Source organism: Pholcus phalangioides, unplaced genomic scaffold (genome assembly GCF_987345545.1).
Source record: "Pholcus phalangioides strain wild (caught in Gottingen) unplaced genomic scaffold, Ppha-v1.0 ptg000007l_1, whole genome shotgun sequence".
NCBI lineage: Eukaryota > Metazoa > Arthropoda > Arachnida > Araneae > Pholcidae > Pholcus > Pholcus phalangioides.
The window spans coordinates 55,755,088-55,768,197 of record NW_028301600.1 but is presented as its reverse complement, the minus strand read 5'-3'; the positions used below and the strand labels follow the sequence as shown (position 1 = coordinate 55,768,197).

General features: G+C 34.4%; 1 protein-coding gene and 1 non-coding gene across 2 annotated transcripts in view; one reads left to right on the top strand and one right to left on the bottom strand.

Annotated features, from left to right (window-relative positions):
- htt (huntingtin) overlaps positions 1-13,110 on the top strand; it is a 441,906-nt gene that overhangs the window by 88,218 nt on the left and 340,578 nt on the right. The window contains exon 9 of the mRNA XM_089233919.1: positions 9,869-9,958. Coding sequence (XP_089090045.1) covers positions 9,869-9,958 — 90 coding nt within the window. The remainder of the gene's footprint in view (positions 1-9,868; positions 9,959-13,110) is intronic.
- TRNAT-GGU (transfer RNA threonine (anticodon GGU)) lies at positions 5,572-5,645 on the bottom strand. The gene has a single exon. It is a non-coding gene; the product is annotated as a tRNA-Thr (tRNA).

Sequence of the window (13,110 nt, the reverse complement as noted above, 5' to 3'; positions counted from 1 at the left end):
TGATTTGAATGCTGCTTGTAGCATGAGCAGATCCAGAGCTTGTGGTTGGGAGGGGTGATTTTACAAAATGATAATAATAAATAAATAAAATGAGTTATACACTGTGAATAGGGTGACCATACATCATTTTGTCCTGTATTTTCTGGAATACTCCCGATTTTTTTTTGGTTTTTCTCCATCCCAAATTTTTTGAAAAACTGTACTGGTTTTTTTCTATTTTTTAGTCAAAGTTTTCTTGAATTTTTTCTTTAATCAAAAACATTTATACAGGTAATTTTCACTGGATTGATTGAAAATGTAATATATGAAAGTTCCCAAAATTTCATGAATTCTATTTTGCTTAGAAGGGGATCACCCTCCCCCTGTATAATTCCGCACCCTGCTTATGGTATTACCATTAAAATTCAACTCTCACTTCATCCCAAAAACAAGAGCCGATCTAATAAAATCAATGTTAGATTCGGAATCAGGCCCCAAAAACACCCTGAAAAAAGTCAGATCACTGTAAAAATCTATGATAGATAGTTTTTAGATAGATCTATCTCCTTGACTAACACACTATAAATCTGGGGATAAATTCGCTAACATAGGTGACGAAGCTAATACGCAAGTTATACGTAATATCAAGGTTATAATATGCTACATGGAGAGAAAAAACGCCAATCATAAAGGAAGAAGGCAGAACTTGGCTTCTAATGGGATTGAATATTTCAGTTAATTTTCAAGATCCGGGTTCAAACCCCACTATTGCCGCAGTAGTGGTCGGCTGAAGTTGGTTTTCTGCTCTTCGTAACTTTAAGGTGCGAATGTGAGCCGATCTCCCCATTAAAAAGTCTCGCTGCAGAGAGCAACAGGCCTACAATTGTATAATTATTCATTCATTACACTTCAATCACTGAGTTGAGGAAAAAACTCAGTTAAAAAAATTAATTGCAGATGGCAGCACTACACATAACAAGCATTGCACAGAAACAAACTTCAGGGAAAGTTCACTATATGTACACACACATTCCAACATGTACCAATTCATTAGAAGTTCTGCAGAGGAATATGGGGGAAGTTCATATCTGTTTTAGTAGTAGTTAATTTTCATGAAGTGACGACCCGCTGCTGGCAGAGAAATTAACTTCGTACGGAATTTGGCACATAACTGACTGTTAGAAAAATGACACGTCCCGAAATTTCAAACCGTATAATTTGCTCAATATTCATCCAATCCAGAAACGGAAAACACTTTTTCATATTATTTTTTCACAAGGAATCATGTGTAATTATTGGGCGGTCAATAGTTATCACCCTGTATAGTTGTTATCTGTAGAAAAATAAATCCCTCTATTTATTCTTGAACATTTTTTGTAGGCATTTGTTGGATCTGAAAAAAAAAATTGTTTCTGAAGAAAAATATCTAAGTCCACAATTTAGAATAAATATTCTCATCATAAGCATCTGGATTATGTGCCAGTTTCAGTTATGGGTGTTCAGATTAGAAAGGTTTTACTGTACATATTTCTATCAGCCACTTCATTGGGCAAGTTGCCTGATGTGGCCTGTGTATTTGTAAATAAGAAAATGTGGAATCAGGGATAACCAGTGACCATTTTTTAAAAATTTATAAATTTCCAATCCTAGTGGTTATTCAAAAAGCACTTTGATCATTTATGTGAACTTTACTTCTCTATACCTATGCATATAAAGTTGAATCCCTTTGTAATGCCACCATCCACCCAAAAGAATTTTGGTGGCGTTATGTCAGATCATGATCAGAATAGCATTTCAGAGGAGCTGCATTACATAAATTTACTCATTTGTTATGCAAACCACTGTATCTCAGTGATCTTATTACACTTAATCCATAAATATAGTAAAATTGAATGCCATATTAAATATAAAATTGTAATTGTATACGGCTATATAAAATAGTTTTAGTTGTGAAAATTCATAAAATTGTAAGCACTGTACTTTAATATTTCTTGATATAAAAGGATACTCTTATCTTTTTAAAATTATTTTAATTCTGCCTAAATTTAGTTGCCGATTTTATAAGTTTAAAAACAAAATAAACAAAGGGAAATGACAACAGTGCTTTTTGTCCATAATTGTTTGGTAATCACAAATTTCCTATTTTCCAGATATTTAAAGAACAACTTTTGACATGGTTGAATGGAGCAAATCAGGGAAGATACCACTCTAAATTTAATGACCAGTGAGTAAAAACATGCACTGTTGAACATACGGGCATGAACATACTGTTGAACATTGCTCCTACCCTCCTCCCCCCTACTCTATATTGCCCTATGCTGTTGAAAAACTTATGTTGGCAACATTGAACAAACTGGTGCAGTACCCTTGCTGTTCACTTTGCCATATCAATAAATCAATTTTTTTTCGAATACGTTAGTTGTTTAGCTCTAAAAAGCAAATTTGTGCAAGCAAACACATGTTCAGGTATCCAATGTGTGTTTTCTAAGACCCCCTGACCATACCATTCTTTATTCTTCAAGTTTGCTCTAAACTGTTGTTATGCTGACTGATAATAACAATGGAATGAAATGGATAAACCCTCAATTCTCTCTCCTTTCCAAAAAAAAGCAAAGTTAATGGGAGAAGAAAATGTTGAGGAACTTCTTGGAAAATGATACGTTGACTTTGTATACATCTAAGTAATAGTTGGTTTAATGAGTTAGCACTAAAATCGGTCTTTTACATTATAATTCCTGTATGGAAGATTTCTTCATTGAAAATTTGTGACGCTATAACCCGGGCTGGGGTTTTATTGGAAATATTTTGTTTTTGAAGAAAATGTGTTGCTTTCAGGTTAAAATTTTAGTTTGAGGTTAGTTTATGTATTTCAAAAATTGCTGCATAGTGCAGTGTTTAGATTATGTATATTTTGAAATATTTTTAAATGATTTTTAGGAACAAAAATGTGATAAATAATTTCTTGGAAACACAAACACACTTTATAATTCTTCTACCTTTTTTTTTTATGTAAGCATTTAGGTATGAGATTCACATATTAAAATATGTTACGAGAAATTGCAAACAGAAAATGTAACCATGGACCTTAGTTTAACAAATATACCTGATATATGTGATAAGCATACCCACAGAAATTGCTTATTTATAATACACAATTTTTCACACACACACAAATCCTTGTATAAATAAATTGAAGCATCTGTGAAGAAGTAAACCAATGTATGTAAACTGAATTTTCATTCAAACAATATTTACATGTTTGCATTACTTTTTTGTAAGTGTTATACAAGTACATCAGACTTCCATAACTGAAATATCATGAGACAAAAATAACATTATCTCATAATGAAAAGAAAATAACTTAGTGAGATTCTTGAATTGAGCATTGGTAACGACCACCAAGTGAAACAGAACAAAAAGTATAGTTTTTCTTATGAAAATAACACCTGACCAGAAAATAAGCCTTAGCTTGATTTTTCAAGATGCTCATAATATAAGCCCGACCCCGAAAATTTTCCTGTTAAAATCGTCAGCCAGATGAAGGTATTCTGTAGGTCTGTTGCTATACATAACAGATTGCCTTGTATAAAGTGATATTAATATAAAATAATGTTATTGGCATTTGTATTTAATGATAATTCAAGTTATTCTGTAGTTTTAAGTTGCCAAAAATGGCTAATTTGGACAAGTGGAAAACACCTCCGGAGTAATGAATCCTCAGAATGACTGCTATCTCCTCCTTTTAGCCAGATCATTTTTTAATTATTACTGCTCCTTTAAAAATATTTTAGAATTTAATTTAATGAAGTAGGGATATTCTTTAACAGTGAGGAATTCAAGAAAAAGAGAAGCATGAGATTTTAGCTCCTGAAAGTTTGGGTTTGATTTAAAAACAACTTTATGGGTTCTGCTTACATAGCTAATGGTTTTATTTTTGATGTATCAGGACACTTTTGGATACATTTTCTGCAGTGTTTGAAAAATTTGTAGAAAAAAAATTCAGGCACCATTCTGATTTCTCAGAATTTTCATTATCCAAATTCATTTATTTTACCACAATCTTCTTGCTACAGTTCTGCATATTAGTTCAGAAAAAATTACGCAGAGGCCAGGGATGCCACTCTACTCTAATTTAACTGGGTCCCGGTACCCAGGTTATTAGAAAAATCTCTATCCTTTTTGAGTGAAAGTGAGTCCCCCTCAAAAAAAATTTATCTTGAATAAAATTATGCCCCCCCCCCAATAGTTCGCTGGTATCTCTATGAATTTTCGTCCAGCATGCCCCAGGTCTTTGATCACCTGCTTATATTTCTTCGTTGAGACTGAGCAATGCGTGATGTTCTGGGTAGGAGAAGCAGGTGCAGGTATCTGTGAATCAAGTATAATTCATTTCTAAAAGCATGTGTTCTATCCAAAGGTTAATTTACTTTCATTGTCTACTAGTAGGAAAGGCTTGCAAAGAAGCTTATTAGCAATGAGAATTTAATGTATGGAATTCCCCAATATGTAATAAATCTAAAACATATACAGTTGATCCTGCTTATAACGTTTCTTCCATTTAGAACATTTTTACACTTGGTACAACTTATTTTTGTGGTCCTAACAATAAGTAATTCTCATTAAGATTTCCAGTTTAAAGTGTTTTCCTATTTACAACGTTTTTATTACAGTTTTTTGAAAAATGTTATAAACAGGATCCACTTTAATTAACAGTTGGAGGCACACATTTATATATTTACTAATAAATCAATCTATAAATTCCCTTTTGATTCATTTAGTTAAGAAAATCTTAGCAATTTCCATATCTTCTGATCAAATTTAAAGCAAATTAGATTTTCTCTCTCCTTTCGCAAACACTTATCTTCTGATCCCCTATTCATACTTTGATATGCCTGGTAAAATTATTTTATTTTCCCTACCTGGATCTGTTACCATTTAACTACCACATATTTTCACACCTGAATATGGGAGCCATGTCAGATTTGTGTTGGAGAAACTTAACAATGTGCCCAGCATTTGGCGTGTTTTGTGTTCAGTAGGTGGTGCCATCTATATCTATCTAGCGCCGCAACTAGATACTTTCTCAAATGGGGCAAGCACACATTTTGGCACACCCATGTAATGTAGAAGGAGCAGTTATAAAGGGTGAATTTGGTGCCCACCCCTCTAATCCAGAGCACAAGACACTACACCAGCCTGACCTCCCAGTTACAGCCCTGCATCTATCCTCCAAACTTGTAATGTGTGCATTTGAAGTGTAATGTATACATATTTGTGTTGTAGGTCAGTGATCGCCGTGGCAACCAGGTTTTTTTCGAAGGAATAGCCAACTCAAAATTTGAAAACCTTAGAAAATCAAACTTTTAGCCAATTACTATTGCACAATTGGGTTCCAAACCCGTATTTTCACCAAAAGAAAAATTATTAGGGGTGGGTTATGAGGGTCCTCTCTTCCCTCTCCCCCAAAGATAAAAAATTATAAATATTTTTGTATAGAGTGAGATATATGGCTATTTTCTCAGCCCGAGATATCAAGGAAACAGTTATTTTCCGGATATGATGCTGAGGCGAATTCGGAAAGAAAAGTCATCTCGTCTCCACTGGGACTCGAACCCAGGCCCTCTTGCATACCGGGCAAGCATGCTACCATCTACACCAGTAGAGACATGACCCTGCCTTCCTTATTTCACGCCCTGTGGCGTGAGACGCTGAAGTAGAGGCATTAGTAGCCTCTCTTAACTTCAGGAAATGGCCCCCGGGTGGGACGGTTTAGAGTGAGATATATGGCTTTTTTCTCAGCCCGAGATATCAAGGAAACAGTTATTTTCCGGATATGATGCTGAGGCGAACTCAGAAAGAAAAGTCATCTCGTCTCCGCCGGGACTCGAACCCAGGCCCTCTTGCATACCGGGCAAGCATGCTACCCTCTACACCACTAGAGACATGACCCTGCCTTCCTTATTTCACGCCCTGTGGCGTGAGGCGCTGAAGTAGAGGCATTAGTAGCCTCTCTTAACTTCAGGAAATGGCCCCCGGGTGGGACGGTTTAGAGTGAGATATATGGGTTTCGGTCTGAGAAAAAAGCCATATATCTCACTCTAAACCGTCCCACCTGGGGGCCATTTCATGAAGTTAAGAGAGGCTACTAATGCCTCTACTTCAGCGACTCACGCCACAGGGCGTGAAATAAGGACGGCATGGCCATGTCTCTAGTGGTGTTGATGGTAGCATGCTTGCCCGGTATGCAAGAGGGCCTGGGTTCGAGTCCCGGCAGAGATGAGATGACTTTTCTTTCCGAGTTTGCCTCAGCATCATATCCGGAAAATAACTGTTTCCTTGATTTCAAATTGTTTTGAAATCAAGGAAAATTACTTGAATAATTAATTCGAAAAGTAATTGAACATTGAAAAGTAATTCCAAGGAAATTACTCTTTCAATGTTTCATGATCATGATTGACGGTAAAAAAAGAAAGGGAAAAATAGTTGGTTTTCTCTCTACTTTTTTATTCCTAGAACTAGAAAAGAACGAGCGGGATGCGGGAACAAAATTTTTATGCGTCCTTTTCCGAAATTCCAAGTATTTCACGTGTCGATTGCATCTTTGATAGTAATGAAAACCTCCACTTTTTCTTTTTTTTCTTCTCTCAAATGAATAGTATAAACCCAATCACTGCGAAACTGAATGAGGTGCATATGTAAGTAGAAATTTTATTTTTTATTTTCTTCACTCTTCATTTTAGTCAATGAAGGTAGAAATGAAAAATTCAATTTCTTTTTTATCAATTCTTTTTGGAGACCAAACGTCATTTAGGAGAATAGGCACCAATGTAGACAAAATTTTGATTGGGGGAGTAATCACTCTCCCTGCTTCCCCCTGGCTACGGCACTGTTTGCATATGTGCCAGACTCTGAATGTAGCCTCCCTAACAACAGTTCCGTGTTCTTAACTCCCAATCAAAGTTCACAGAGACAGCAAAAAAATTGATCTGAAGTCGGTTTTAACAGTCAAAACATTTAATAACAATACTAATTTTTTTTACAGTTAAGATTAATAATCCAAATTAAGCATCTAATTCCGTTTCTCAGTTACACCCCATTCTGAATGCGTCCTGCAACAAATAAGAAAATTCTCACTCATTGAACGATGGCAGTCTATGCACTTTTACACCACCTTGCCACTTGAGGTCCAAGCAAGTTCAAGTAGTCCTAGCACATCTTTTAACTTAGGAGAAAGCAAGTCTTTCCAGTCATAGTGAGAGATCCAGTTGTAACATATCGCCTTAGTATGTTTATATTGAGCGCCCAGAGAGCGGGTAGTTTCATTAAATTCTCTTCCAACGTGATGTTGAGGGAGTCTTGCATAATCTCGCCGATAACATGCAAATGAGGAGTCCCATGAATATCTCCTACAAATTTCTTCAAGTCATATGTGTTAAATTTTCCTATGACCTTTTTTTCTAAATTAATGACAAAATTGGAAAGGAGGGACACTGGGTTGTCTACAGATAATTTCTCTTTTAATGGTAACGTAAATATACCATGGCGACTTGTAAGTTCTGATCCATGTTGCAAAATAACAATCTAACAAAATAACAATCTCAAACAACAATAATACAATAAACAAGATGGATTTGAAATGGACCATCCCATCTGGGTTTGCTTTTAGTCATGAGGTTCCCCTGACCGTCAGAACAGGAATGAGTCCTGAGTAAAACGAAGTTCCAGACATCGAAACTACATTGTTTAGATAAATATATTAAGGCAGTGTAGCATTCCCTAGTAACAGTTCCTACCAAAGCAGTAGAGTGCATAGGCAGAGATAGACTTGAAAGTCTGGGGTGCATGATGATCATGTTGCCAATTCATATATACTCATATACATTAGATCAGATGACTCCACCTTTGACGCTGGGGGGGAGGGGGTGGTAATGCCCCCCCCCTATCTTTACGCATGGTAAAGTGCAGGAAACCTCAAGGAATAACATCATTTGATGTTTTTATACCTGCCGAGTAGATGAGGACAGCTGCAGAAGAGGAATAGTTCAAAATTCATCAATAACCTTCCATGATCATTGAGATCACATCGGCTAAAATATAAATTTAAAAAAAAATTTAGTGAAACTAATTTTGGTTAAGATTTAGTATTAAAAACTGAGAAAGATTTCCGATCTAGCCGGATTAGCACCTGTGTTTCAATACAACTTAGACAGAATTGTCTCATTAAAGATTAACTCTCTTACTGCTTAACAGACAATGAGCTAAGAAAGCAATGCTATCGTACATAAACACAACAAGTTTAATCTTTTGTCTATTTGGACTACTGAAAACTTTCGGCATGCAACAAGAATTAAAAATTGCCATTAATTTAAAATTGATTGGTTTATTGGTAAAAAGATTGGTTTTTATATTGTAAAAGTACATAACATTAAATATTTGAGCATTCATGTTTTAAGATGGCAACAAAACTAACAATATGGAGAGAGCTGGCTAGGCTCCCTCAATATGTCAACAGGGCCTATAGGAAGGTGAAAAAAAAAAATCTGCACCAACGGAAGTCTGCGGCTGCCTTCCGCTAGCAAAACAAGGTATTTGTGAATATATAACTATTTACATTTTATATTGACACGATTAAATACAAATATTACCAATCCGCAGTGATCATAGATCATCACCGATCGTAAGCATTTTGAGACCTAACCTCAGATGGCAGTTGCGCTGTGTAACAGGTGTTCTACATAAAGGCTGAGTATTGTCTTCCTGGGCTCTTTGTGGAGACTTTTAATTTTTTTATACTGTCCCAACTAACATCAGGTCAATAAGTAAAGAATTGCGATTTTTTTTTACACTGAAAGAAATTTACTTTTTCTTAAGAAATTAATAATTTTCTTTAATAAGTAAGCAATTCATCAAACTATTGATAATTTAATCTATTTATTTATCACAATTTTCATATGAAATATATAATTCTTACAAGAAATGATGAAAAAGATATATAAAATGATCAACTGTAAATCTTTTAGTATCTGATGAATCTAGTCAGTGGATGATCATCTGTTCATAAGCAGCAGTATCTGAAAGAAATGAAAAAAATCTATTAATTTTTTCGGCCTGAGAAAAGTCACCACCTCAGTCAGTCAAATTGTTACGAACCAGTCTTTCTCACTAGACCGAATATGTAAAGTTAGTAAATTAGACCCCTTTGATTGTGGTTAAATCTGTAACTGAAGCATGAGCAGTACTGTCTTAATGCATGGGCCCAAGGGCCTCAAGTGTAGAGAAGGCTTCATGAAAACGAGATCTGGTTTCTGAAAGCATATAATCGATAAGCATATAAATTGGTGGACAAACAATATTTCTAGCTAGGTGGGGGAGAGAGGCTTCGAAAAATCACTTTTCCTGGACACCAATGAATGCTCTGAAGATAAGCATGAGCCATTCAATGTCTGAAATAACTTATTTTTGCATGCATTAGTAACAGGTGTATGGTGAGAGTGGATGGAACCAGTTGGAAAACCTCAGAGCCACACAGTTAGTGTGGTGTAATGGTGCTTAGTCTTGAGTGATCCCTATCAGAGACAGCTCATCTGGATCATATGTTGCCATAGAGATGAGATATTTATCTCAGATTACTACCCCGCTGAATGAGGGATGCAGTGACATGGTCTGTATATGGACCATGGAACGCACATTTCACCATATTGGCTTCAGATAAAGATTGGAGCACAGTTTTGGGAACCCTGGCACTAGAGCATGAAATAATCAAAAAAACTCAGTACACCAGTTGTTTTTGTCGAAAAGCAAAGCATTTGAAAATTTTTAATCTTGTTTTTTCTCTTTCTGTGACATTCCTTCCACAACATTGTGACACTCTTTCATTATGCTGTTTCAGGTCAAAGTAGCGTTATCCCATATCAACTATCTCTGTATGATGATTCCACACTTGAAGAAGATCATGATGTTTGCTTGTCAGAAAAATCAGGTATGTTTGTGAATAAAATCTCTCAATAGTATCAAATGTGCTACTTGCAACAGTGTTTTGCATTCTTTCATTTTTGAAACAAATGTAATACAGTGAAAATCTTATGTAATGATGCCGTGTATAGCAATATTGCTTTCTGGTCCCAATGCACTTTTCATAGTATTAATACATTGCTATATATACTATTAAAGTTACTTGCATCTACAGTGATATTTCTCCTATTCCATGAAAATCATTTATATAGCCCATAGTTTCCCAAACTTTTTGTTCCATTGCCCCTTCATCAGAATTTTTTTCCCTCATTGCCCCCTCAACTCGAGTGAACCCATAGGATCCTGTGTTAAATCCATAGCTTCTATCGCCCCCTGGACCATTCCATTGCCCACTAAGGGAAACACCAGGGCTCGGCACGGGTCACTTTTTTCCCTAAAAGTCACTTTTTCAGGAGCTGGTCACTTTTATTACGTATTTTCGGGCCCAGGACACTTTTATTACTTATTTTCGGGCCCAGGTCACTTCACGCAAATGTTATTATGTTACCAACAATGTTAATGTTACAAAAGTCATTAATGAAAATGAGTAATAATAAGGGGCCAAGAATAGAGCCTTGAGGGACTCTGTTAATAATTTTCATAATATTGCTATATTTATCACCACATTTAACAAATTGGTATCTATTATTAAGGTAAGATCGCAAAAGTTTAAGAGGAACACCTCTTATACCACAGAAACTAAGTTTTTCTATCAGGATTCCATGAGAGACGCTATTGAAAGCTTTTCTGATATCTAAGAAAATAGCAACTGTTTTGTAAGATTTATCAATATTAGTATAGACAGTTCAAGTAAAATCAAGAAGAGCAGATTCTGTGTTTTTGTTAGGTAGGAATCCATGTTGTTTGGGGGAGAAAAGGTTAGATTTAAGTAGAAAAGGAAACAGTCGAGATTTTATTATGGTTTCAAACAGCTTGGAAACAGAGTTAAGGATTGAAATAGGTCTGTAGTTATTGAGGTCGTTAGAATCACCGGATTTATAAATTATAATAACTGATGCAATTTTCAAACTATCCGGGAAAACACCTTCTGAAATGCAAGAATTGATAAGAGTAGACAGAGTGGAGACTGTGCAAAAAGGGAGAATTTTTAAAATAGAAGAGTTTAGAATACCAGAGGAAGTAGAAGTAGGTAGTTTTCGAATAATTTGAAGGATTTCGTGGGGGTTAGTAGGAGAGAAAAAAATAGAATTTGGATTACGAGAAAGAAAAAACTTGAAGTCAAAAGGTATAACACAATTAGAACGAGATATATTTATAAAATGTGAATTAAAATTATTAGATAGTAGAGAGAGGTTAGTTATAGAAGGCAATTTAGATTGTTTATCTTTAGTACCTGATAATTTATTGATAAATTTCCATTTCGAATCTAGGTTATTGCATCTGTGAAATTGTTGAGAAGAAAAATTTTGTTTGGCAATTTTTACCTTTAATTTGACATGGGAAGCTGTACTTTTATATGCAAATAAGATCAAATTATCAAATGGATATTTTTTGGATTTTAAATATAGCTTTTGCTTGATTTTAATCAGTTCATAAAGATCTCTCGTAAACCATTTATTAGGAACCATACGTGAGTTAACCAATTGACAATGGGAATGATTATTAACAATTGTTTCAAGGGAGAGAATAAAATCATCAAATGCCTTGCCCGGGTCATTTGAACGAGAATTAAAACTATGGTTAGAAAGATAAGAAGAAATAGCTGTATAATCGATAAATTTCACAGTAGGAGAATTAAATGTAGCCGTCAATCTAGGAGATGAAAATATAAACTTGCAAAGAATGGGATAGTGATCACTGAAATCCGTAGTAAATACAGAAGAATAAATATTAGTAATGCTTTTTAAATTACGAATAAAAATGTGATCTAAACAGGATTGCGATGATGGTCTGGTTACAACATTAATTAATGGTGATAGACCATGGCTGGAAAGCATATCAATGTAGTATTGAATATCGCTAGAATCAGAGCTTAATAAATCAATGTTAACATCTCCAAGAAAAATAACATTTTTGCATTTTACATTTCTCAATATTGCATCAAATTCATCGACAAAATTGTTAATTGAGTAAGAGTGAGATCTGTATAGACAGAGTATAGTAATTTGTAATTCAGTTAAAGATAAAACAATCAATTCTGCAGTAAGCATGGTTAATGAATTGTGAATAAAAAATGAACAGATTTATTTGTATACACAAAAATACCTCCAGATCTATTATAGTCACGGCAACGAGATATTAAGTTAAAACCTGAAATTTTGTAAAAAATCAACTTCATCAGTATAAACCCACACTTCAGACAAAACAAGAACGTCAATTTCGTTAATTATTAAATCTAGAAACGATAAAAGTAAATTAAAATTTGATCTTACACTGCGAATATTAAAATGTACAATATTGAGTTTAGATAATATCGATTTATGATCAGTAACCATAGATGAATTTAAAAAATTTTCAAAATTCTCCAGGGTATGAAGTGTGAAATGTTTTATTTCACAATTGTTAGACATATTAGAAAACAAAATATCCCATTTAAAACACCCTGGAGGATTGAAAATAAATTAATTGGTTCAAATGTCCAAAAATATGTAACAGTGTAAGTGAATATATTAATGTATGATAATTTGTGATAGTTAGCAATTAATTTTGAATTAATAGGATCATATCTATGGCAAGAGTTAGATGATTGGATATAAATACAGTGGGCATGAATTATACTAAATATAGCAAGAGTAAGATCAAGTTGACTTAATGCTATAATAACTAGTATGATGATACAATAGTTAAGATGATTCACATTATCAAAAATTAGTAACGCCAAAAAAAATAGAATAACAAGATAAAACTGTTGCATGATAAATAGATAAATGGATAGTTTGACGACTCCTAATGTTATGGTAATCGTGAATAAAAAGCTCGTGTTTTAGAGTGGATATAATTAAAAATATTAAGGGAAAAAAATCGTTAAGGTTAAATTTGATGAAATGAAAAAAATTCTTAACAGTATTGCAGAACAACAAGACAGGTGAAAATTTAATTCGCGGACTCAGGCTTCGAGAGAATATACTCAGGGCGCACAGACAGATCACAATCATTTCA